This window comes from Orcinus orca, chromosome 1 (assembly GCF_937001465.1).
Source record: "Orcinus orca chromosome 1, mOrcOrc1.1, whole genome shotgun sequence".
Lineage (NCBI taxonomy): Eukaryota > Metazoa > Chordata > Mammalia > Artiodactyla > Delphinidae > Orcinus > Orcinus orca.
Window position 1 is genome coordinate 187,576,151 of NC_064559.1, and position 27,717 is coordinate 187,603,867.

The 27,717-nt window shown below is 39.2% G+C and overlaps 1 protein-coding gene across 5 annotated transcripts; it reads left to right on the top strand.

Annotated features, from left to right (window-relative positions):
* Positions 1-55: 55 nt before the first annotated feature.
* PTP4A2 (protein tyrosine phosphatase 4A2) lies at positions 56-27,717 on the top strand. Of its 5 annotated transcripts, none has more exons than XM_004266537.4 (6): positions 295-664; positions 16,087-16,783; positions 18,870-18,962; positions 22,417-22,547; positions 23,833-23,907; positions 25,151-27,717. In XM_004266537.4, exons 2-6 carry the CDS (start codon positions 16,688-16,690, stop codon positions 25,257-25,259), a joined length of 504 nt encoding a protein of 167 aa, XP_004266585.1. In that variant the 5' UTR covers positions 295-664; positions 16,087-16,687; the 3' UTR covers positions 25,260-27,717. The 5 variants fall into 5 exon arrangements, with proteins under 5 accessions (XP_049570378.1, XP_049570399.1, XP_049570345.1 ...); XM_033422305.2 differs by lacking the exon at positions 295-664 and adding an exon at positions 8,881-8,989; XM_049714421.1 differs by lacking the exons at positions 18,870-18,962; positions 22,417-22,547; positions 23,833-23,907; positions 25,151-27,717 and adding an exon at positions 8,842-8,989 and having other exon boundaries at positions 56-664; positions 16,087-16,634.

Below are 27,717 nucleotides of genomic sequence, written 5' to 3' on the forward strand. Positions count from 1 at the left end.
GCGGATGGGCGGGCCGCGGCGTGGGTGAAGGACACCCAGGCCAGGTTCTGCCCACCCCCTCCCCGGTCACATGGACGCGCCTTCCGCAGCCAGGAGTGCTGAGCGGAACGAACCACGAGGAGGAGCGGGGGAGGCGCCGAGGGCAGTGGGTCAGCGCCCCGCGGGGCAGGTGGGCGGGCCCCACCGCCCCGAGCCGGCCCGACAGCCAGTCAGCGGGCGCGGGGGGCGGGCCGGAGGGCGCGCGCGCCGCGCCCCGCAGCGCCCCCTGAGGGGCGGCGGCGGGAGCTGGTTCCGGCTGCGCGCGCAGCGGTGGTGGCGGCGGCGCGATCGGCCGGGCTGTAACCGTCGTCCGTCCGGTAGCGGCTGGAGCGGCAGCGGCGGCCGGGCACGGCGCGAGGCGACGCCACAGGGCAGCGGCGGCAGCGGGGACAGCGGCGGCAGCCGGAGACGCAGCGGCGGCCGCAGCAGCAGCAGCAGCAAGACGGACTCGTGGACACGCGCCGCCGCCGCCGGGCCGGGCCGGGTGTCGCGCGCCGAGGCTGGGGGGGAGCCGTCGCCGCCACCGCTACCGCCGCCGCCGCCGCCGCCGAGGTGACTGAGGAGAGAGGCGCCTCCTCGCTCCCGCCGCCGCCGGACTTCAATGCCCAGTCCCCAGCTCGCCAGCGTGAGTGCGCTGCTCCCGGGCGGCCCCCGCTCTGGCTCCCGGGGCCTCGGGGCAGGGGAGGGCGGGAGGCGCCGCAGCCATTAGTGCAGGCCCGAGACACGTCCCCGGAAGGAGGGCCGGGCCGGGGCCGGGGGCGGGGGGAGCGCCGCCGGGAAGCGTGGAGAGCGAGGGTGGGTGAGCAGGGTGGGGGGATCGCGCGTGTGGGAGGGGGAGGGACTAGTGTTGTGTGCAAGAATGTTGAGTGGGGGGGGCGATGTGCGTGCGTGAGGGCGAGAGTGTGAGTTGGGGACAGGGCTAGTGTGCATGTGGGGGGAGAGAGAGCATGGGGGGAGAAAGTGTGGATGGGGGGAGTTGGGGGCAGTCTGTGTGTGTGTGTGTGTGTAGAGGAGAGTGAGGGGGAGTGAGAGTGGGGGGCGGTAGGGGGGACAGTGTCAGGAGGGTGGGAGGAGAGCGAGTGTGGCCGAGTGTAGGGGAGAGTGAGGGGGAGCGTGTGGGAACGAGTGAGTGTGGGGAGTAGGAGTGTGCATGGGAGAGTGGGGTAAATGGGGAGAGTAAGTGGGGGAGGGAGAGTTTCTCGTGCCCGAGGTAGAGTGGTGGGGGGGAGAACCTGAGTGCAGAGTGAGAGAGGTTGGGGAGAAGGTGAACGGCAGATGAGGGAGTGTGGAGGTGTGTGTGCCTGCGACTGTTCAGTCTGTGAGCCGGCTTCCTGGAGGCTCTCCCTGATTGTTCTCTACGGCCATAGTGAACCCGGGTGTCCTGGGTTAGGGAGTTCTTTCCTGGAGCATCTTGTCCCTGGGTCCTTGGGTTCAAGTATGAGGAGAGGGTACAGAAGTCTGTTCCAGTGGCACTACCATCTTCTGGCTCTGTGACCCCCCCCCCATATTTCATGACATGGACATGAATTTCCAAATTTTTCAAGCATATGATTGGCATTCCACCCTAGTCTGGGGTTCTGAGAGCTAACTAAAACAAATTTGTGTATTGCACAGACTCTTGTAAAGTATTGCTAGTTTTTCAGGTGAGAGGTATTCTATTGTTAGGTAAATTTAAGAAATGTTTTTTAGGTTTTAGCTCTTTCCTACCCTTCTGGAGAGAAGATTTTAAGAAGTAGTAATAATGATAATAATAATGGTGTAATATGTTGATGATAAAGAAGAACCATAGGCTAGCTTATTATTTTCTGGAATTTTTCAAGAAATGTATAAAGTATCTAGCAGTTCTAGCATCATTGTAGGCATTCAGCAAATGCTTGTCTTTATGGAGTCACCAAACTGTAGCCATTGCTGGATTAAATATGGTGGTTACTGGCTCCCTTCCTCTGTATTACAGAGTAGTTTCAGACAGGAAGTGAGTGAAATTATGCCTTATTCAAGGTGCAAAAGGAAATTAAGGCTTCAGAATGACACATTATTTTTTTTAATACATTTATTTATTTTTGGCTGCATTCTTCGTTGCTGCACGCGGGCTTTTCTCTAGTTGCGGGGTGTGGGCTACTCTTTGTTGCGGTGCGTGGGCTTCTCATTGCAGTGGTTTCTCTTGTTGTGGAGCATGGGCTCTAGGTGCGTGGGCTTCAGTAGTTGCAGCACGCGGGCTCAGTAGTTGTGGCTCGTGGTCTCTAGAGCGCAGGCTCAGTAGTTGTGGCGCATGGACTTAGTTGCTCTGAGGCGTGTGGAATCTTCCTAGACCAGGGCTCGAACTTATGGTCCCTGCATTGGGAGGCGGATTCTTAACCACTGCGCCACCAGGGAAGCCCAAAGTAGAGGTTCTTGATGAAGAGTACCTTGATACGGATTTTATACTGTAATGGTGGGAAGTCTCTTAGAAGTTGGGAGTCTTTTCAATACAAGCAAAGAGTAGCGTGGTCCTTTTGGTACTAGACGCGATAGAATTACAAGCAAAAACATTGGTGTGTAATTAGAAGTCAGAAATTATATTTTTCTTACAGTGTCCTTTTCTGCATCACTAGCATGCTCTCTGCTTTCAGAAACAGTGAATAGTATTGATACTGTTTGGTGGGGGACCAGATTAATTAGTATTAAGTTCCTCCTATGTACCAGGTGTTTTTATACTCTCATTCAGTTCTCACAGCTACTATTAAAAGGTGGTAGGTGTCCTCATTTGCATTCATTTGGCACACGTTGAGTGGTTTCTATTTGCCAGACGTTAGGGATACAGTGATGAGCCCTCATTGACTTACAGTGATGAGATGAGAAGATATAGAGACTCAAAGAGGTGAAGTAACTTGTCCCAGCTGGATTAAAAACCCAGGTCAGTCTGACTCCAAAGTCTTTGATTTTTCCACTATACCGTCAACTACCCTCGCTAGGTTGTCTCTCTTTGAGGTTTCTCATCCACACCGTGACCTAGCAGCTTGTACAGATGAGAGATGTTGAAGGTAATTCAGAAGACTGAATGGCTGGAGGCAAGGAGATCATTTAGGAGATGCTGACTTGAGGCTCTTTGGGGCCTAAGTTAGGCTAGGCTTTTATGTGGGTGGAGATTCTGCCTTGGAACTCTCTTGGGGCCTTAGGGTGCTTTGAGACAAGAGTCTTCTTATGAGGCACCTGGGATATGTCTGGGAGAGGAAAGTCTGATTAAAGAAACCCAGCAGCCTTTTAAATGTTTTTTTTTTTTTATTTTGGGGGAAAGAAGAAGAGTGTATTAATGGGGATAAGAGTCAACCAGAAGTTGTCACTTCTTTGTGAAAGTCTTTCTCTTCAGCTTTGTGGGATTTTTACCTCAGGAGATTTTGAAGATCAAGTGAGAAAATATATATGAAAGCACTTTGTTAATTATAAATTGAACTACAGACTCAAAGTATTATTATCACTAAGACTTCTACTAATGCAACAGTTTCTTATATTTAGTAGCTGGAAAAGGCTACTAGCATTTTAGACCACCTGTATAAATGAAAAATTTTTTAGAACTGCTGAACCTGGTATATTCTGACTCAGAACAGCAAAAGTCAGACCACTCCCTCCATGAGTCAGGCAAGTGATATTTAATTTGAACGAACCAAATTTATAGGCAGAAACCATTTACAACATCATTGAACTTTGGTGGCACTAGGGAAGAGTAAATGTTTGAATGTTTTTGCACGTAGTTTCTTAAAAAGTCTGAAAGCCCCATATTTATGTTTTACTTGAAAAGACATTTGTGTGAACAAGGAAAAACATTTATTTTTCTTAAGATGCAACTTTTTATTCACTTTGTCTTTTAAAGATGACATTTCTATATGAGGTAGTTACTGAACACTTTATGGTTTTGAGACCTGAAGTTGAAATTGAATGGAGATTTATTTTATAGGGTTTGACTGTACTGTTCCTTTTTTGTTGGAATGTCGGATTGGTAATCAGTGAAGCCTCTAGAAAAAGCATTTACAAATAAGATGCAGATGAGCAGTACATAAATTGTTAGCTGTTGCTCTTGGAAGAGTGAAACAAGTTAGAGGGAAGCCTAAGTGAGGTTGGTCTCTTTAAGTGATATCTCATAGGCTGTACTACTTGTAGAAGTTGGTGATCTTTACAAATTTTGAGCAACTGGAAATCAGGACCCATAGTTTTAACATAGAAGACTTAGTTATGTTTATTGAATTAGGGTAGTAGTTAGAGATTTTGAGGTCTTGGAGTACTTATGAAGTCCAACATTATGCTTTAGGATTCAACATTACCATCTTAAGAATCTTCTGTGTGCTAAATCACGAATCATATCATTTTAAATTCATAATAACCCTGGGAGTGAGTAAGTGGCATTCTTCCAAGTTTACAGATAAGAAAATTGGTTTAGGGATCAGTTGCTGAATCCTAGTTAAAGAGTATCAGTAAATAGATGGCAGTGGATTAAAAAAATTTTTTCCCTTTGGGGCTTAAAGTACTTAAGTCTCTAGCCATTTTTTTTTTTCCTCCCCAGTTAACTGTAGTCATTTTACAGGGGATTATGTAGGAATTAGTAGATGTTAAAGAAATCGCCTTTTTTTTGCTTGAAATTTAGTTTTTAGTTAGTTTTCTTTTTTTTTTTTTTTTTTAAAGGATACCTCAGTTACTTTTTTTGCTCTTTGGGGGATGTTGCTGCTTTGAGATTTTTTTCAAGATACTAGTTGGGTTAGATAGAAACTGATGATTATTCTCGAAGTTTGTAAAGCAAGAGTCCTTGATGTTACAGTTTCAATAATTTTGTATCTTGCGTTTGTTAAATGAACAGTGGATGCCACCGATTAAAATTACTTGGGAAATGGTGATTTGAATCTGCTAATCTGGAGTATTAGAAGAGTCTTCTATCCATTTTCAGCTTCAGAACTAGTATATATATACAGAGGTGTCTGATAGCTTTCTCTGGTTATTCTTCATTGTACTGACTGAACCACGTTCTCTAGCTCCTTTGACTTCCTGGCCACTCTGTTGAGACTTGAAACCTTACAGGATTGCTTGGCGTAGAGCTCAAGTGGATATTGTATCTGAATCTTTTGCTCCATGGAGTTGTAGGGGTCTAGGCTAAACCAGAAACTGTCACTACTCTGACACCTCCATGAGAGAAGCTGCACAGTACTGCAGGCTCTGTCCACTTTCCACAGTTACCCTGTGGAGTTACTAGGACCCAGATGAGAAAATAACCTTTCTCCTGCACATGTTGAGGTGGTTTTCCCCGATCAATCAGTATAGACTTACAGGGCATAAACTCTGCCAGAAGAATGGCTACAAGGGGTTGACAGATTATACCAACAGTTTTTATGTGATTTGAATACAAATGTTTTTTGTTTGCCTACACTGATTTCTTACCTGCGGATTCTGTAACACAGCATCCACTCCATTTTAAGTGATCTAGAAACTAAATTTCATCATTTAAATATAAATTTACATTTTACAACATTCTTTTTTAAACTGTAGAGAATTTTTAGATTAAGCTTTTCTGTGACCCTTTCTTTGCTAGTTGAGCCTGTTTTGAAAAAATATTTTGACCGTTAGAACCCTCTTTCCTTTTAGAGAATTTAATTCCTTTCATGTATTTTTGGGTTGAAATTTCATTCTTCTCAGAAAATGTTAATTCTTTTGGCATAAAATGCGCACATGATATATTTGCTTTAGCAGATCAGATAAATTACTTTATATTTTTATTTCCGCAGTGGTCAAAAATGTTGGCTCTTAACTAATGTATTGTTTGACAAGAATTCAAATTCACAATCAAGTCTGCCTTTTTCTAGTCTTTTCGTTTTGAGATTCACTAGGTTGTACCACCACAGTCTTTGTAGATTGGATTTATATACATATGTTGATATTTACTATTTTTAATAGCAAAACAAATTGGTGTGTTTCCTTCTTTCCATTATTGGTGAAAAGCCTGTCATGAGGGAACAGAGTGACTGGTTAGTACAGAAGGATATGAGTCATCAGCAGGATTTGTCAGCAAATTGAGAAGGATATGATGGAGAAACAATAGATTGTAGTGACATTCTTCATTCTGCATGTGTGGTTACAAACAAGTTTCCTTTTGGTGATTGGTTTAAATTATTCAAATAATTTAGATCTTTCTGGATGAAGAGCACATCAAATTTAAGTCATAGCCTAAACTCTGAATTGTTTTTCAGGTGAGATGAGATATTCATTTGGAGGTCATCACCAAGCAGAATTTAGTTAAACTTGTATCTATTTACTAGGAAAAAGAATTCAGCAATCAGGTAGGTTTTAGTAAGCTGAGAGGCTATTTTTGTGAAGCTTGCTGGTAATTATGGAGCAGCTCAGTAGATCAGAAGATGCTCACCAATATGGCAATACTTGTTTTCTCTCAGTGAGCAAAGAGTTACTACTACTCTACTTTTAAAATTCCTAAGAGCTTTTATTGCATTTGAATTGGTCTAAAATTCTCAGCATGGTCAAGGCCTCCTCAGAGCTATCTAACCGAAGACTTAGCTCCTTTCTCGAGTCATGCTACCATGGCCTGTCTCTATTTCTATTAGTCTTGTCATAAAAATTTTACCTTTCCTCAGAAGTCTTAATTAATCCTACTCCATTCTACTCATGCTTATTTTGTGTCTTCAAAGTATGTAGCATTAATAATGAAATTTTAATGCTCATCATCAAATATTTTTCACCCATATTGATTCTTTTAGGTTCTTGATCCTGGATGGTGATTATATGGTATGCAAAGAGAGCTCCACAAATGCTTGTTTTAAGATTAGATGGGCTGAGTTTTAGTATCATTCAGAGCTGGTATATTGTCCTGCATCTCAGTAAGCATTTTGAGGAAGAGGACATGAAAGATTAAAGTTTGTATTCTTTTTTCCCCCACTTATTTATTTATTTATTGCTGTGTTGGGTCTTCGTTTCTGTGCGAGGGCTTTCTCTGGTTGCGGCAAGCGGGGGCCAGTCTTCATCGCGGTGCGCGGGCCTCTCACTATGGCGGCATCTCTTGTTGCGGAGCACAGGCTCCAGACGTGCAGGCTCAGTAGTTGTGGCTCACGGACCTAGTTGCTCCGCGGCATGTGGGATCTTTCCAGACCAGGGCTCGAACCCTTGTCCCCTGCGTTGGCAGGCAGATTCTCAACCACTGCGCCACCAGGGAAGCCTCTAAATTTTGCATTCTTTAAGTGAGAAGAGAAGGAAAGTGAATCCATGTTGAACTAAGCTGGTGACCAAAGAATAATCACCCCTTGACATGGAATTATAGAGGTATTTCACCATTTTTACTTCACATTCATATGTAATGTGAAACAACTGCTTTCACTGTATGGTTTCTAAAGACTTTTGAATGTTGTATTTTATGAGAATAAACATCAAGTCATTACTGGGCAATTCAGTTAGTGGGTAGACAGCATATTTTAAAAGGCCACCAGCCTCTCCAAATTGAATTATTTGGGTTCTTGTCTGTTTATCTTGTACTAATACTCAGTGCACAGAGAGATGGCTGTGAAGTATAATGTGATTTTTAAGAAACAAGTTTAGGAGAGGAAGTGAAGTGTAACTTACTTAGGGGAAACTTGGACCAAAATGCCCTAACAGCAGAAAAATTTCTGGGGCTCAAACAAAAGAATTTATGCTGACAAGGTGTAATTTGGAATGTTTTTATTCCATATCCTGTACATAGAGAGCTTCCTTCCCCTCTTTTGGTGGTGGATACTTGAACAGGACCTTTAAATATGCTCAATATGTTAGACAAAATGGGGAAATGAAAGAGTTAAGCTGACCCATAAACTGCTAAGTTCTGAAACATACATTTTAAATAATGCTAACAATAGCTTGGAAGTTTTTGCTTTGCATGCTGCTCCTGTGCTGTAGGTTATTTTGAAAGGTGATTCAAATAACCTTTTCCCAAGTATCTATTTTGCAACCTCAGGGAACTTGCAGCTGTTACAGTCATTCTAACTGTCCTGATATAGTTCAGAAAACATTTCAAAGTGGTTTTGACAGGGTGAATTCGGGTGTCCTTTTGGATTTTTACTACTGAGTTTGCTTTATTACAATTGAAATTCAGAATCTCAAATACATTTCCTTATTAATGAAATAATTCAGTGGTTCTTGAGTTAGTGTACGTATAGTGATGTTGGAAACTAAAGTAAAATGATTGAGACTGAAATTGTTCTCCAGGAAAATTATTTATCCTTTTGAGATTAAAGAAAGAAGGATGGAGGGAAAGAAGAAAACAAATATTAGGATTTAATTTTATGGGAATGCAGCTGAATTTGAGATAGTTCTCTATAGTATGAAGGAGGTTACCACGGTTTTTTAGGAAAAGAAGGTGCTTAAACTTTATAATAAAGAGGCTTGGGAGTCTTGAAATGTACATAAACTGAAGTCTTTAAACAAAAAGCACGTGGAGAGGGTAGTCCTCATGATACCTTTCCTTGGAAATGGAAATATGAATGAATAGAATCAATTTAATAGAGCTATTTAACTTAATTTTTAAAAGATTCACTGAAAACAATAATATAATGTTCCATACTAGAATGGTGTTAGGATTTTTAATGTTTTTACTGGTATTGAAATAATTTTTTAGAAAAAGTGAAAATTGGCCATAGTGCTGTTATCTTCATTTAAATTTTATTTCTGAAAGGAAAAATAACATTTGGACAAAGAGTTTCAGCTGGAGAGTTGCTAAATCTTTAGAGGAACAATGGAGTACAAAATTGAAAAGTAAATATTTTGAAGTATGGCGTGAAAATATTTAATGCAATTTTTGTCTTACAGTTATTTGAAGAGGTAGGAATTACCAGAAAATGACAACTACTTCTAATTGCCAGGGTACATACAAATTTGAAAACCACTCCCTTTTCATTTGAGTGGGAACAGAGCCCACGGGACTTCAGAAAATAACTGTCACTGTTCTCAGAAGCAGGTGTGATCTGTTGGTTAATTGCTTTCCTTTCCTTTCTGAGTGGCAGGCCATGTATGTCCTGCTGGTTCTGAAGTGTTCAGATATTTTCCCACTATCAAGGTCATGCTTTCTTTTTATAGAACTGATTATTGATTTGTGTACTGGAACTTGATTCTCAAGTTCCCTCCTTAAATGAGGAAGTAGAAAAGTGGGAATAACCAAGGGAGTAACTCTGAAACTTTTTTTAGCAGTAAGAAGTGTGTTGCTATTTTTAGCTTGTTTACAGATATTTTGGATCATAATTTCTGTAGAATTTAATGATACCTCTTTCCTTATCAATTCCCCGGGACTGTAGTCAGTAGGGGACGGGAACTAACATTAATTTGAATGGTCTAAGTTCAAGGAGCCAGGTGTATTCACTTTTAGTTTGATAAATGCAACAATAGAGAGGATGAACAAAGATAAGTAGTACAGAGAGTAGAGCTCTTATTTCGACAGGGCTCTGATGAGTTGGGAGTAGGTATGAAAGTAAAAATTTCCAATTTAAGATCAGTTAACCAGGAGATGAGGTTTTTTTTTTAATTGAAATTTAGTTGGTGCAATATGTTAGTTTCAGGTGTACAACATAGTGATTAGGCATTTAAGTACATTGTGAAATGATCATGTCTATAAGTCTAGTAACCATCTGTCACCGTAAAAACTTATTACAATATTATCAACTATATACCTTATGCTGTATATTACATCCCTATGACTTATTTTATAATGGGAAGTTTGTACCTTTCAATCCCCTTCACCTGCTTCGCCCAGTCCCTCACCCAGAAGATGAATGGCTTTTTGTTTTTTTAAAAATAAATTTATTTATTTATTTATTTATGGCTGCCTTGGGTCTTCGTTGCTGCCTGTCGATATTCTCTAGTTGTGGCGAGCGGAGGCTACTCTTCATTGTGGTGCGGGGGCTTCTCATTGCGGGGGCTTCTCGTTGTGGAGCAGGGCCTCTAGGCGCGCGGGCTTCAGCAGTTGTGGCACATTGGCTCAGTAGTTGTGGCTCACGGGCTCTAGAGCGCAGGCTCAGCAGTTGTGGTGCACGGGCTTAGTTGCTCCGCGGCATGTGGGATCTTCCCGGCTTGAACCCGTGTCCCCTGCATTGGCAGGCGGACTCTTTTTTTTTTCTTTTTTTAAAAAATAAATTTATTTATTTATTTATTTTTGGCTGTGTTGGGTCTTCGTTTCTGTGCGAGGGCTTTCTCTAGTTGTGGCAAGCGGGGGCCAGTCTTCATCGCGGTGCGCGGGCCTCTGACTGTCGCGGCCTCTGTTGTTGAGGAGCACAGGCTCCAGACGCGCAGGCTCAGTAGTTGTGGCTCACGGGCCTAGTTGCTCCGTGGCATGTGGGATCTTCCCAGACCAAGGCTCGAACCCATGTCCCCAGCATTAGCAGGCAGATTCTCAACCACTGCGCCACCAGGGAAGCCCCAGCAGGCGGACTCTTAACCACTGTGCCACCATAGAAGCCCCAGAAGATGAGTGTTTAATTAGCAATGTTGAGTTTTCTTTAGTTTACAAGTCTTAATCTCAAATGGTCAAAATGCAGTAGATACAGTAGTACTTTAAAGAGGAATTTCCTTGCTTTTCTTTCTTGATGGTTGTGAAGATTTTATGGTCTGTTGTCTGAATAGTCTGTGAATATTCGGTCAGCCTTCTGTGAGTTATTAACAGTTACTCAGGGCCTTGAGTTTTTTTCCCCCACAGACCCCATATCCAGTCTGTGGACAAATCTTTTTGGGTTCCACCTCAAGGTACATCTTGAAACTGATTCATATCCTCTCTACTGCTACTGCTTTGGCCCAAGCTACCATTATCTGTCTCCTAGATTATAGCATCAAGTTCCTACCGGATTTCCCTGCTTCCACCCTTACTACTCATAATCTGTCTCCATATAGCATCTAGAGTGATCCTTTTAAACATTGGTTGTCACTCTTGCTTGAAACCTCTTATTTTTCTCTGAGTAAAAGCCAAATACTTCTGTTGGCCTGTAAGCCTCTCTTTTTATTTCTCTGACCCTATTCATTCCCTTGCCTTATCTGCTCCAGTAGCACTGGCCCCCTTGCTGTTCCTAGAACACTCCAAGCATGGCCCCACCTCATAACCTTTGCAAGAGCTAATCCCTCTGCCTAGAATGCTTCCTCAAATATCTATTTGGCTCAAAACCCCAGGACTAGGATAAAAGGTCACTTTTTTCATTGAGGCGTTTCCTGCTAGCCTTATTTAAAAGTGGAATCCCCTCTCCCTTCTGACACTGCAGATTCCCCTGCTTTGCATTTTTCTCCATAGCAGTTGCATGTTTTATTTGTCTTTTTCTTCCTGCTAAAATATAAGATCCATCCTGACAGGAATTTTTGTTTGTTTACTGCTCTTGCTGCCCATATAAGAATATATGGTATATATTATGTATCCAATAAATATTTGCATTTATACATTCTTAACTGGCCAAATTGCAGTGTCTAGTCCTTCATGAGAATGAATTCTTTACTGTTGACAGATTATTCATACTTAAGGGAAATGCAGGTGTCTTCAATGAGGTGAAATTAATTTGTCTTAGGAAAAAATTGTTGCAAGGTGTTAGTCTTGTATACCATATTATGCTTTCATGTTGTCTGCTTGTAGAAACCACGCTGACTCAAATTTGCATGACTTCCTGTAGAATTTCTGGCAAGAAAAGTAAACAGTAAATGTATACTTACTTGTTCCTCAGACCTTTGCTTTTAGATTTTATTTTCTAAGATCTAGAGTTCTTTTGTACATTTACTTATAATGTACTGTTTTTAATTTGGTGAATACTGGCATAACCTATCAAATTAGAGGGTTTTTGCATCATCACTTTAATTTGTAAATAGAAGTGATTTCAGTGGAAAGCTTGTTGTGAGTGGCTTGACAGGATTTTTAAAAGGATGCCCAGTAAGTGTGGGTTACATTAAATGGGGCTGATTTTGTAAAGTTCGTTCATGCCCTTGAATTCTCTATATTTATATTTGAACTTAGAATTACAGTTGCCAAAGCAGGATCTGAATTTTACTCCATAATTTAGTATCTTTAACAAAGAAGAAAGCTGTCTTTCTGGAAATGTGTAGGTACAGGCTTGCCAGGGACAGAAGGACTAGCCCTTTTGAGGCTCTTTGTAATCCAGTGGTTATAGCACTGTTAAGGATGTAATTAAATTGTAAATCATTGTAGGTTCTTTATCACCCTAGAATTAAAAATTAAGGGGACTTCTCTGGCTGTCCAGTGGTTAAGACTCTGCATTTCCAATGCCGGGGGTGTGGGTTCGATCCCTGGTCGGGGAACTAAGATCCTGCATGCCACATGGTGCAGCCAAAAAAAAAAAAAAAAGATTAAAAAAAATTAAAGAAATTAAGGTAATAAGTGTACATGGGAAAAAAACAGTAACTGTTTAGAAGGTATATATTGTAAATCATGCTCCTGGCCTGAGTGAAAACATACTAAGTACTCACAAATATTTCTATATCTACTGTTTATATTATCGTGTACCTTGCTTTTTTCACTTATTAGTATCTCTTAGCCATCTTCCCGTATCAGTTTATATAGGTGTTTTATTCTTTTTAACCTCTCCATGGTTTTCCGTTTTAACATTGTGCCATGATTAAGTGATGGGTATTGTATTATTACATGCATTTTGGCTTTTGGTTCTCATCTAGGTAGATGTTAGCAGTTGAGCATTGACAGTGGATATTTAAACTTGTAACATACCCCTCTTCAGAGTTTTAAGTAGTCTCTGTTGTGTTATTGACTTAGTCTTACTGGCAGTGCACTGTCTTAGCTTGGTAGACCTCTGCTTGCTTGTTCTTCTTCCAGCCCCCTTTCTTTATTCTTCTTTATCTTTTCCTCTTCCCTCTTTAATTTAAAAGGATTTCTCTGTCACAGACCATCGTTTTCTAATTCTTCAGTGAAGTCATATTCTTTTGTTAAAAATGGAAATGTTGCCTAGGAAATGGAAATTCCCCAATTCAACATTTTAAAAGTTAGATTCTATAAAAGATAAAGGGTGGAGAGAATATTTGGATGCGTATTTGAATTTGATCACTGTTATGTGTCAAGTACCAGCCTCTTCCATCATCTGGTAAATTAAAGTAAAAATCAATTTTTACTTGAGTAGGTAGAGCAGAATCAATGCCAGAGAGAAAACTTCAGAAAAAAGTTTTCCAGTAAGGTATACAGGTGCTGAGTTTATGCTAAAATGTATGGCTCTGTAACTGTTGAGTACTTTCCAGCTGTGGTAGGTTGTTTATGATTTTTTTATACAGACTGTTTGCTTTGCATTCTTATGGGTGTCACAGAAACTAACATTAGTTTATCTGAATTGACAGGTGCAAGAACATTTAACTGTTAATGTGTAGTTGAACTCCTGGGGGAGGGGGAAGGAACAGAAGCTTGCTTTTATCATGCATCTGTGAACACTGATAGAACATAGTGTTTCATTTGGCAGAAATTCCTTTGCTGGAGATCTCAGTATGGTATTAAGAATTGAAAATCTGGGAATTCCCTGGTGGTCCAGTGGTTAGGACTCTGTGCTTTCACTGCCGGGGTCTGTGTTCGATCCGTGGTCAGGGAACTAAGATACTGTAAGCTGTGCAGCCAAAAAAAAAAAAGGAATTGAAAATTTAATAATAAGTTATCCTTCTCCCTGGTAGTGGTCCTTCCAAACTGAGCTTGGAGGAATAAGATGGGATAAAGGTTGTTCTGTTTTCTGAGAAGACAAACACTGATGACTGGGTAGAAAACTTAATGCTAGAGCTGTAACCTTTTAAGCCTGGCTGTCACTACAATGCTGGTCTTTCAGTGCCTTTCTCAGCTGACACACATATTAGCTGCCATAACAGCATTAAACCGAAGGGATTCAAACAGGTTAGAATTTCCTTGTGTTTTGCTCTGCATTGCACGCAAACCATTGTTCTTTGAGTAGTTATTTTAATAGTCTTTTCTCCCCTTATTATAAGGTCACAGAGTTGCAAATGAACATCCAACCAAATATTTGAAGAAAAGTTACACTGTCATGAATAAGATTATGACTTGAAAAATATGTGGATACCTCCATTAGTCAAAATTGGAGGGAAAATAAGACCTGGGTTCTTGTCCTTGATCTGCTGCTAATTAGCAGTGTGGTCTTAAGTTTTTGTAATCTCTCTGGATCCCAAACAGCAACTTTTTTTTTTAAAGGTCAGTGTATTTGATCTCTTAAGTTTCTGCCAGCTTTAAAATTCCTTGACTGTACAAGGAGTACTCTGTGAAATGTGTGATCTAAAGTGGCTGCGTTTTAGGGTTACAGTTAGAATTATGAGTTAGATTATGAGTTAGGAAGGGTGATGGTGTGTATTATGTTTTTGTTAGTTTGAATGTAGAAGTTTTGTGTGTTTACTGTAGTGGATAACTCATTATGCTGAGGTATTGAAGTTCTTACAATGCCATTTTGAATTTCTTGTGTCTCTCATATTTTAGGAATGTTTTAGTTTTGAGCTTGTGTCTATGGTAATATAATCAGAAGTATATAATTTACAAAATAAAATGCCATTAAGAATATCATAAAAAGAAGACTTGAAGATAGAAGATTAGGCTTGAAAGTTTGAGGCTTAGGTTTGTTCTTACCTCTTGCAGTTTCTTCCTGCAGGTGCCTCTGCAGTCATTATCTTTCATTTGTCTGGTTACAGTCATCTTTTTTAGAGTTCTAAATAAGCATTTATTGGTGGCTTAGGGAAGAGGCAAGTAGAAGAACTTAGACCTCGTCCCTATTTCCAGAGGAACTTATGATTATGTTGACACTCTGACTGAGCCAGCTATACAGATTACTGTGTTTCAAAAATTCTGCCACTTCTCTTCTTGCCTTGTTTTGGTAGGAATAATATTTGCGCAGGAGACTGCTGTGTGAATCATTAACCTTTGGATGCTTTTGTACTCTTGAGGTAGTGATGTGAGAAATAATAAAAAGATAAATTGGACTAGAAATGAGAGAATGGGATTTATATATTAGCTGAGTCAGCTGGAATTGTGGTACCTTGGGAAAAAATACAGGACTTTTCAGAAGAGTCTGAATTTGGGCCTAGCTAATTCATTCACCTTAGACAAGTCACTTTTCTGATCCTCTTTCCTCATTCATCATAGGTAGTTAAAAACTACTTAGAGTTGTGAGGAAAAGAAGATAACTGGTATCATATGAACTTTATGAACTGATATCATAAATGGGGCCAATGCATATATTTTGGATTGAAAGAATTAAATCCTCAAAGTGGAATTTTGGTAAATAGCCTTCATTTACAGATATAATTTTAACCAAAGATAGTTAACATCAAAGCAGACAAATAAGGAGATCATTTGATGTGAACTTTATAAAAGAGTCCATGGAGTGAAGTTTTAAGTATCTTTTAATCATTTAAAAATGATTTAAAATGATTTTAAAAATTCATTTTAAAATGACGAGTTAGAAATAATCTTATTAGTATAGAACTTTATTGAGCCTCGTTTTGAAAAAAGGAAGACATATTTAACTTTTTTTTTTGGCTGCAGCATGCGGCATGTGGGATCTTAATTTCCTTACCAGGGATCAAACCTGCCCCCCCGGCAGTGGGAGCACGGTGTCTTTTATTTATTTTTTTTAGTATTTATTTTATTTTATTTATTTATTGGGTTGCGCTGGGTCTTAGTTGTGGCAGGCAGTCTCCTTTGTTGCGGCACATGGGCTCCTTCGTTGCGGCAGGCAGGCTCCTTAGCTGTGGCTTGAGGGCTCCTTAGTCGTGGCATGCACACTCTTAGTTGCAGCATGCTTGTGGGATCTAGTTCCCTGACCAGGGATGGAACCCAGGCCCCCTGCATTGAGAGCTCGGAGTCTTAACCACTGGATAGGCAGGGAAGTCCCAAGACATACTTAACTTAAATCTCTGACTTTTAATACTCTTGGTATGTACTTCTGTCCTATTCTTGGTAGATGGCAGTAGTTTAGAAGTGGTGCCATTTCAGATGTCTTTGGGCTCATAAAGAATGTATTCTTGACTTTTGGGCATTGTGTTTGCTGTCAACCTCCAGTTCATTTTCTTTATGATTGTCTCCTCCAGGTTTTTCGTTGGAATATACGTTGCACATTTATGGCGATTCTGAGCGTGAGGGCAGACTTCTGCCAGGCTCAGCACAGCGTTTCCGCTGACAAGTGAGCTTGGAGGTTCTATGTGCCATAATTAACATTGCCTTGAAGACTCTGGACACCGAGACTGGCCTCAGAAATAGTTGGCTTTTTTTTTTTTTTTTTATTGCAAGCATATATCTTTTAATGACTCCAGTAAAATTAAGCATCAAGTAAACAAAAGTGAAAAGCGACCTACTCTTTTAACTTGTCTCACTAGTGCCTAAATGTAGTAAAGGCTGCTTAAGTTTCGTATGTAGTTGGATTTTTTTGGAGTCCGAAGGTATCCATCAGCAGACATTGAGGCCCAAATTGAATTTGGATTCAAGTGGATTCTAAATACTTCTGCTTATCTTGAAGGGAGAAGCTTCCTAAAGAATAAACAAGTTGAATAGAGAAAACACTGATCGATAATAGGCATTTTAGTGGTCTTTTTAATGTTTTCTGCTGTGAAACATTTCAAGATTTATTGATTTTTTTTTTTCATTTTCCCCATCACACTCACACACGCACGCTCACACTTTTTATTTGCCATAATGAACCGTCCAGCCCCTGTGGAGATCTCCTATGAGAACATGCGTTTTCTGATAACCCACAACCCTACCAACGCTACCCTCAACAAGTTCACAGAGGTAAGATTGTAGCATGGTCTACGTTTTGGATTGATTTATAGGTAAAATCCTGTTAAAAATTAACACCACTCTAAAGAAATCTTATACCACAAAGCCATTTATTTCTGTGATTGGAGTATGGATGATACTGATCCTGTGGATCTTACCAGTCTTTGTTTGAATTGAGTTGAATTAGTTAAAACAGATTTTTAAAAGAACATTTATGGAATTTGAGGAGATCTGAGAGATTGTCTAGTACTGTGTTTTTTCCTTTGAACATTATTAGCAGTTCTTTTGTTACAGTTTCAATAATAAAGCTAATTAACATTTATTGAATACTTAGTACGTACCCAGCATTACAATAAGCAGTTTTATGCATTATATCATTTACTCCTCACAATAACCCTATGAGGTATAGGTACCATTATTTCCCTTACAGATGAGGAAACTGAGGTTCAGAGTGGTTTAGTAATTTGCCTGAAGGCACACAGTATGTGGTAGAACTATCTCTGACACTAAAACCCATTTCTTCCTAAAATGCCCTAACCACTTTTGATGAAAAGCTACCCTAGAACTACTTAGCAGTAGGAACCACATTATTCAAGGGTCCAGAAATTTAGGGGAAGGAAAGGTATTATAGGTAGCATTTTTATGTCAGATCCTGCATTTTTTCTATTGGTAGTAGTAGAGAAACATTTTGTACTTTATTCAACAGGCATTTGAATGTAAGCTTTTTAATCATTCTCAGAATGTTCAGTCTCAATGATTTCTGTTGATGTATTTGTGGAGTAGACTTAGAGAGCTCGATGAACTCCTAGGGATTCTAAATCTACCTCTCTCACTTTACAAATGGCAAAACTGAGTTCAGAAGAGGTTTTGACTTGCTGAAGGTCACAAATATTTACCATAAAAAATTTCTACTGGAAACTTTCAATGAACAGCTACTGTGGAGTTCACTTTAATGGGATTTTATTTGTATTTTGAAATTTTTAAAAATTTCTGACTCATTATATAACATTAGCAACTCTCCTGAGTCTGTTTTATGAGAAGGCGTTTCTGTGAATAATAAAGTCCTTTAGCAATTAAAATAACTTTCTCTTTAGATAACCAGATGATGGACACTTCTTGTAGGATATCACTGTTCTGCTTATTTATATTTTTAATTCTCTGAGCTTCTTAACTTTGTGTACACAGTGTACAAGTTAATTCCAGGCCGGTATGCCCTCAGGTTGTTCAGTCACCTTTAAGCCTGGCTGAATTACATGATACTATTTTCAGCCTGTGGATTCCTTGGTCATAGACTCCTGCAGCTATAAAAAGATGTCGGTGGCCTCTTGAAGTTAGTTAGTGACTGGATTAGGCATTACTGTAGGAAAACTTCTAAAGGAGCAAGACTTCTGGCTGTAATTGTGTGTTACTTGACTTTGTAATATAATACCACTATTTAATCTTAATTTCAAAATTGCTTTTGTTTCTTTAAATTATAAAAAGCAATATGTACTTAGTACATAAAAATGAGAAGTTACAGATAAGCAAAAGACAATTTAAAAATACTGTTAATACCTGGTGTCTAGATGTTTTTTCTGTATTTATGTATATATTTATAAATATACATATAGATAGGATCACACTGTGTATTTTAGAAAAATTTCCCCCAACCTCCTTAGTATTATTTTTATAGCTGTCATAGTATTCTGTATGGATGTGCTATACTTTTTTAACCATTCACCTGTTTTTGGACCATTAATGTTTCTGTCTTTATACCATCCCAAACAACCTGTGCTAAACATGCTGGTACCTAAATCTTTGTGTATATCTTTAATTATTTCTTTAGTATAAATTCCCAGAAGTAGAATTTCTAGATCAAAGTGTGTGTGTGTTTTTAAAGTTTTTGCATTAATGCTACCAAATTGCCCCTTACAAAGGTGGGCCTTATTGATGCTTCCACTTTGAATGCAAGAATGTCTATTGTATATGTTGTTACAACGAGAATGATTTTGATCTTTGTCTGAGAATGAGGTCTCGTTTCAGTTTATAAGAGTATATTTTTAAAGCTTTCATTGCAGATTCTAAAAACAAGTTTCCTTATATTTGTTTTTCTTTAAAGGAACTTAAGAAGTATGGAGTGACAACTTTGGTTCGAGTTTGTGATGCTACATATGATAAAGCACCAGTTGAAAAAGAAGGAATCCACGTTCTAGTGAGTGTGTAGTGTTTTAATTTTTCACTACAAACAACTTGTACCTTTCAAACATAGATATTTTTAAAACTTGGCACTCATAGTTTGCTTTTTAAACTTACAGGAGATACAGTAATCATAGCAATCTGTTAAAATTCCTTTGGATTGGCAGTTTTGTTCATTTATGCCCTTGAAGTCCACAGATGCAGAGTATTTTCAACAAAAAAGGCAAAATTTAGTGCACACTTATTTCAAGAAAATGGAAATTTCATTTTTTTTCTCTAGGAAATTACTGTGACATTTAGCTTTTGTTTCAAGGCTACTGGTTTGAATCTAACTGAAAGTAGTTTCCATCAGACATTCTTTTTTTTTTTTTTTTCGTGGTACGTGGGCCTCTCACTGTTGTGGCCTCTCCCATTGCGGAGCACAGGCTCCGGACGCGCAGGCTCAGCAGCCATGGCTCACGGGCCCAGCCGCTCCACGGCATGTGGGATCTTCCTGGACTGGGGCACGAACCCGTGTCCCCTGCATTGGCAGGCGGACTGTCAACCACTGCGCCACCAGGGAAGCCCCTATGTGCCTATTTTTTATTGAGAGTTAGTTCTGTAGTCTTTACTGCATTGGTTGGTAGTTGAGAAGGCAGTTGATGCAAAGAAAATAAATGTCCTGTTGGTAAGGCAGTTGTCTCACATCTGATACATAAAGTTTCCTCACTTCCACATTGGTGAAAACACAAAAATCAAATAGCCAAACATTATGTTTTTTAAAATGTATTTTAATAGTATGGCATGGTAATAATACTTTGCTTGCATTCCTATTTCTAAATGACTTTAAGATCCCCTGGCTGGAAATCACTGGGGATAAGTATAAACGTGTATAAAATGTAGCCCTGTGTTTAAAAAAATAAAAACAGAATTTTAAGTTCTGAAATTAAACCAAATACAAGTTCCTTTTCCTGTATTGTATGTTCTTTAGAGAGTAGATGAGAAATCAGTTTGTCTTGACAGTTGGCAGGGTGAGAAAATGAACTGCAGATTGACCGTAGTCTGTTTGAATCAGTAATGTTGGTAAACACCTTTATGAAATAGAAATGAACTAAAGAACTTGAAGTAGTTTGTAGAAGATAGTGGTAGATCTGGGATTTATTCCAGGCCTTTAAATCTAGGCTTTTGTTTTGTTTTAAAGAGCTGTGATCAGATAAAATTAAAGGTCTAACTAAAGCTGGAAAAAAACCAAGGATATTTAGAATTAAGCTTGGAATTTCTTTTTTTTCCTAGGCAGAATTTTTTTTTAAATTTTTTAAATAAACTTTATTTTTTAGAGCAATTTTAGGTTCACAGCACAACTGAACAGAAGGTACAGAGATTTCCCATATTTGCCCTGATCCTACCCATGCATAGCTTCCCCCATAATCAACATCCCCCGCCAGAGTGGTACACTTGTTACAACTGATGAACCTACACTGATACATCATCATCACCCAAAGTCTATAATTTACATCAGAGTTTGCTCTTGTATGTTCTAGGGGTTTTGACTAATACATAATGACATGTATCCAGCACTATAGTATCATACAGATTCGTTTCATGACCCTAGAAATCTTCTGTGCTCCACCTATTCATCCCTCCCTTCTCCCTAATGCCTAGGCAGAAATTTTAGTTTAAGTTGGATTGCTAATTTACTTTTGCTAGGTGAAGAGGGTTTGGAACACCTTATAAGAGGATATTCCCAAAGTGAGACCTTTCAACCCTTTGACCAATGTTCTTGTAAATCAGAAGCACATTGGAAAAGACTAATGGTGGTTTCAGCCATGTCAGTTTGAAGTTCAGATGCTTCTAAATTACTGCTTTAGTGATTTTTTTGGATAGAAACTGCTTGTATGAGTAAGTGAAGCATGTTTCATATTATTGTTTCTTAACTAGATGCATTTTAGGGAGTCTTAGAGGAAGTAAGCTCTTGACTAAGGTACTTACTAGTTTTACTGCTATTTACAGTTAAACTTTGTAGTGACATTTATAATGATAACATTGACAGCCCTTTAATTATGGGGCGTAGTTGACAAACATAATGTGCTGTCATGGCTAATGGGCTCCATGAAGTGTTCTAGTGGTGCCAGTAATGAGTGCACAATCAATTTAGTGCTCTGTCACTTTTCCCTTTTTCCTTCTCTAATATTTTAAAGTGTCCTTATCCAGTCTCATTAGAATAGTATTGTTAAAAAAAAAAATTCCCAGTGTCTTTGCATTTCTGTCCTTGAAGTTAGATGGGACAGAGGGTATGATGCAATATGTGAATGTCCCTTCCCCCCTTTCTTCAAAATGACTTGTGTTGGTTTCTCAGGACCTTGTGCGAGGTAACAAGGAAGATAAATCCCTGCCTGTATTGTGAATGCACATGGGGTTGGTCTTAATTGAAAAACAACCCAAATCAATGAATATAAAAAGAGAAGGGAATACTTGAGAAAATGGTTTTCATTTCCTCAGGATCATATCATGTGGCACTATACTTGTAAAATGGGGTGTGTATAATTTAGGCTGAGCTTTAAAAATATTTGCTGCTTGACTTTAAAAAAAATACATATGTAAGCACAAAGATAGTAGTATGTTTCTATTATGATCTGTTGGAAATTACTTATCAGAGTCTTTAAAGAAAAGACATCATAACTTAGAGCTATTTGGGGATAATCCTCAAAAATATTTATATTCGTAGAGACCAATGAGATACCAGTTGGTATACTTTGCCAAAATGGACTTCTAAATCTTATTGACAGGTGGTGTGTCCTCTCTTACTTTGTCTTGGTTTTAATTTTAGTTTTCTCTATTATGTCTAATTACTGTTCTATTCAGATAAAATATTTGAAGAATGCTAACCTCTTATCACTCTTGTGATAAGACATATTTCCAAAGAAAAAGTTTGATGCTTATGTTGCTGGTTATGTATGCTTCATTGAGAAGGCTAAGTTGGCACACTTGAATTTTGATCTTGGATCATTTTTCAGAAGTGATCAGAATTGTGTGGTTAAGTATAGGTACATGGGGCTTCCCTGGTGGTACAGTGGTTGAGAATCTGCCTGCCAGTGCAGGGGACACAGATTCGAGCCCTGGTCTGGGAAGATCCCACATGCCGTGGAGCAACTAAGCCCGTGTGCCACAACTACTGAGCCTGCGCACCACAGCTACTTAAGCCCGTGAGCCTAGAGCCCATGCACTGCAACGGGGGAGGCCACGGCAACGAGAAGCCCACGCACTGCAACAAAGAGTAGCTCCCCCTTGCCGCACCTAGAGAGAGCCCGCGCACAGCAACAAAGACCCAATGCAGCAATACATACATACATACATACATTTATTAAAAAAAAAATCGGTACATGTAGAACAGTTAGTGCAATTAGGCCTGCCCTGTGTATGCAGCTGTTGTGCATTAGGATGTTAATTCTGGAGAAAATATCAATTTAATGTAAAAGACCTTTTCCTCCCAGGATTGGCCTTTTGACGATGGAGCGCCACCCCCTAATCAGATAGTTGACGATTGGCTAAACCTACTAAAAACCAAATTTCGTGAAGAGCCAGGTTGCTGTGTTGCAGTGCATTGTGTTGCAGGACTGGGAAGGTAAGTTCTTCCCCTTTTGTCTGTGAATTCATTATCAAAAATTTCACTTTGATAGAAACTGCATTTATTACGCTAAATATTAAGTTGCCTGAAAGGAAAGGAAACGAGAGCAAAAGCTGGTGTAATGATTTCTCAGAATAACTTTTTATGTTTCATTGTCTGAGTCTGGGTTTAGTGGGTGGTGGTTCATAAGTTGTTTTGGAACTGGTTTAATGTAATTATCTTTGAGCCAAAAATACAGTCTTAATTCAGTTTCTCCATTTCCAGTAATCAAAGTTTTAGGTGTTTGAAATGGGCAACAAAGTTAAAATAATTTTAGATTTGAAGAATCTGTACATGATTAATTTTAGATTGAGATGAATGGAAGTTAATAGATGAAGAGCAGATGGTTGAACCTTAAATTCTTGAAAGGAAATGTATGGAGAATGAAAGTTGACTTTGATTTTAAAATCTTTTTCCTTGAGCACTGCATGGAATGGTGGTGCAACACTCATCAACAGTAGATTAAATGTCAATTTATAATGTGCACTTTGACTCCAAACATTAATGCAAGCTGCTGTTGCCTCAAGGTGGTGGTGACTCAGGCTGTTACCTCTGCTCAACCCTTTCGTTCGCTATTTTCCTTTTTTGCAGTTTAGTGTTGTACAGTTCTTCAGGGTCAGACGTCTCTAGTCCTTATCCTGATTTGGGGCAGTTTTTTAAACTAATAGCTATCCTAGTTAGGTAGTCAGTCCAAAGTTAGTGCCTTATAATGGGCTTATTAAAAACATCATTTCCTTTGTTATATTAATATATATATAGAAAGCAACTCCTAATTACGAATTCTCTGCCACTCTCCCAGCTCATGGAAAGGATTTTGTTGAGGAAGTCTAGCACCTCTTTAGTACTTGATGAAGAGATGATATTAAAATTGATTTGTAACAAAAATTTTGAGACACTCAAGATAATCCATTTGGTCATTTACTATGATAATGGTTAAAGATCAGTGGATTTTTGGTGACATAAAATGATGTGAAAATTTGAGATATAATGTGATGATGTTTTAAAGAGTAAAGATCTTGTAATAAAGGTTTAGAATTTTGTACTTTACTAAAAATAGAAAATACCATAGAAGCTGTAATGATTTAGATATTTTTACTATGTAGAAAAATATCAGATATTTTAGTGTACAGGAACAATGAAAGCTCAAGCTTTACATAATTTTGGTAATAAGTAATCCTGGGTTTTAAAAAATCCTTTAATTCCAAAGACCTGTGGTTATTTACAAATGAGTTTATCTCTGCAGGGCACCTGTGCTGGTCGCACTTGCTTTGATTGAATGTGGAATGAAGTACGAAGATGCAGTTCAGTTTATAAGACAGTGAGTATGAAGTTTTATGTTCAGAAACACATAAAGCAGGACTTCCCTGGTGGTCCAGTGGCTAAGACTCTGAGCTCCCAATGCAGGGGGCCCGGGTTTGATCCCTGGTCAGGGAACTAGATCCCACATTGCCATAACTAAGAGTTCTCATGCCTCAACTAAAGATCCTGCATGCCTCAGCAAAGATCCTGCGTGCCACAACTAAGACCCGGCACAGCCAAATAAATAACTAATTAATTTTAAAAAAACACACAAAGCAAAATCATACAAGAGAAAGAAATTATAAAAAGTACCCATTCATAGTACAGGGTAATTTGCTGTCTTTGGCTTAAAATATTATTTGAAGATATCAAAAATGGCAAGTGATAAAGAGACTCACAATAACACTACTGGCTCCCAGATTTAAAGATTTTCTAATTTAGGTGGCAAATTTGGGCATTGTAGAATATGTCCAGTATATGACTTGAACATCTAGGAGTCTTTAAAATGAATAGCTAGGTAGCTGAGTCTCAGTGATGTGGTGCCTCTTTTAATGGCTGTCCAAAATGCCTTCCAAATGTAACTCTCTGTGACAAAGAGGAAAGGAAGAAACTATAGAGGAGCAGTTAATCACCTAGGATTCTTAAGTGACCTGTTCAGTCACAGAATCAGGATGGTAGTGCCCAGACAGAATCTTGACAGCAGTCTGGAATAACAGGCCATGCTATTTTTTTTGTCCAGAATTCTTTGGCAGTTATTGTCTTGCCCTTTCCCTTTCTAACCTTTTCTTAAAAAGAAAAGAGAAAGAAAGAAATAAAAAAATGACTTTGTGACAAAGGGCATGAAATGTATGGTAGCTCTAGGAAGATAACATGTTTCAAGGAATGCCATCTGTGTCTGCTGCTTCATATAAATACTTCCTCATTTATCCTAAATACTTGCTGCCATTTCTAATATGAAGAATATATTAATTGGGAAGAGTATAGTCAGATGTCTCTGGATTAACCATTCTGATCTTTATTAAACGATTAATAAACTCTAATGAGAGTTAGCAAAGAAAATTTGTCTATTTCTTCTTTTAGGAAGGCACACAGAAAGTTCATGTTTCAGTTCAGCCCTTTCACTTAAGAAGTGATGTTGTATGGGAAATATGCTGGTTTTCAGCTGTGTAGAGTTAGAAAGGCCATAGGCCATAAATACACTTTTCAGTGAATCAGGCAGCTCTTTTTTTACATGATAAAGTGTGCCATTCTTGTATTTTCAGAAAAAGAAGGGGAGCATTCAATTCCAAACAGCTGCTTTACCTGGAGAAATACCGACCTAAGATGCGATTACGCTTCAGAGATACCAATGGGCATTGCTGCGTTCAGTAGAAAGAAATGTATACGAAGGCTGACTTGATCGTGGCATTTAGAGGGAACTCTTGGTACCTGGAAATGTGAATCTGGAATCTTAACTGTGTCATCAAAGTAGTGATGGATTCAGTACTCCTCAACCACTCTCCTAATGATTGGAAAAAAACAAACAAACAAGAATATATCCCTCTATAACGTGAATAAAATGTTTAAGAAAAGAAAAAGAGAAAGAAAAAAAAGGATTAATTTAGTGAAGGATGATTTTGCTCCTAGTGTTGGAGTTTGAATTTCTGCCAGGATTGAATTATTTCAAAATCTCCTGTCTTTTTAAACTTTCTCAAAATAGGTCTCTAAGGAAAACCAGCAGAACATTAGCCTCTGCAGAACCATCTGTTTGGGGAGCACACTCTTCCATTATGCTTGGCACATAGATCTCCCTTTTGTGGATTTCTTTCTTTCTTGGGGGGGGGGGGAGGCACGGTGTATTTTTCCCTTCTTCTCACTTTCGTCTATCCCTCTTTTTTCCCCTGATACAAGTTGTAGGTGAAATAGGAGAAGCCCATGTTGCTGTAGATGTGCGTGCAGTCTGGCAGCCTTAAGCCCACCTGGGCACTTTTAGGAAAAAAAACAAAACAAAAAAACACCAAAAAAAAGAAAAAACAAAAAAAGGCAGTGGCGTATATAGTATATGATCCAGGTGTTTTTTAGTCTTTACTGATGATGGGGTATTCATGTTAGTTTCTTTTCTTGAAAACCCTATTCAACATTAGGCAAAGTAGCCAGGAGCCTTTTTTGTTTTGATAAATTTGTGGGGAAATGGCATTTTAAGAGGAGTCTCTCAAAGAACTTAGCTGAGAGTCGAATTCATCTCTTTTCCAACCAATGAAGCTAAGTGGATGTCCCAGAGATTGTTGTTTTCGGAAGGGGAGTACTCCAGGCCGTCACTAAAGATATGTCCAGGCAGAGCATTAGCACACTTTCTACACCTTGTAGAATTGTGGGCTGTAGCATTACTCTGATTTTCTGTCTAATGATGTCAGAGAATGCTGTTAGTGTAAAGTTTTTATTTTAGGACTTATTTGTACTCTGAATTTTCAGGAACAGTCAAAGGAGTAGCAGCAAAGACACAATATTTTAGACTTGAGAAATGCCTGTAATGGGTATTTCCCAAAATGCCCCCTATATGTACAGTTCAGTTTAACCACTGATTGCCTTGTTATTTTCTTACTAGGTTCTTTGTGAGATTAAAAAAAAATTTTTTTGCTGGTTCAAAACCAACAATGCCTAGTGAGTATGTGTCCACAGGCCATAATAGGGTAGAAGAGAGACATAGAGCAGCTCATTGTGTAGCAAAGGGACTGTGTGGCTAGTGCAGTGGTGTAGTATCATTTCTGCAGATTCTTTGCTGGGTTCAATGTACTGATCTAGAAAAGCTATTTTGCTGCTCCTTTGCAGTTGTGACCAGGCTGCATTGACAAAGCAAGTTGGAGGATACCATCAGGGGCTCTTGTACTCTCCAGCTGAATATTACATAATTAATAGTGCTCTGCTTCTAAGGATTTGAATAAAGTCTTACGGTCATCTTGTCCTGTTGGAATTTGCTGTGCAGAGCCATAAACTTCCCATTTTGTTAGGATCAGCTAGGCCAGTAGGAATGGACCAGGACCTTGTTTCACACTGATGATACCTCAGATGTTGGCTGGCTATGTGAACTGCCTATTTCCTATGCCGAGTTGTTTTGATTTTTAAATAAATAAAAATCTGTAGATTCTCTTCTCCCCCATCCCAGAAAACAAAACAAAATAATGCTTTTTGAAATTGTTTCTAGGATTTTAAAGTGAAAAATGATGGTACTATCCAAAATTCTTTATTTCAGAACCTGACAGTAGATTCCTTTAACATAGGCTCAAGATCAAAACAGCATACCCTCTAAGCTCAGATAGACAGTTGACTCCAAGGGTTTTGATCAATACCAGAACAAACCTTTTTCCTTTGACATGCTCTGAGTTTTGTTGTTTGGAGGGAGGGAAGGAGGGAGGGGGAGAGAGAGAGAGAGGGAGAGTGAGCGTGTGAGAGAGAGTGTGTGTGTGTGTGTGTGTGTGTGAGAGAGAGAGAGAGAGAGAGAGAGAGAGAGAGAGCGCGAGAGAGCGAGAGAGAGAGCAGTATCCACCAGTAACAGTGCCTGCCTGAGTTGGGAAAATTACATTCCTGGTTCTGTATGAGGAGAAGGGTATATAAAACAACATGAAACATTAGCCCTCATTTTGTTTTAAATTACAGACTAATGTTAATTGTTCTCAGAACTGGATTTTCTTCAAAATTAAACATTTTTTTCTTTTGGATTTAATGAAGTATTGCTAGCTGAAGCCAGTTTGACATGGTGAGGGAGATGTCAGACTGATGAAAGGTGTGCAGCCTGATTTAAAACCAAACCCTGAGCCCTTTTAAAGAACAATAAAACATATTTTACATGCTC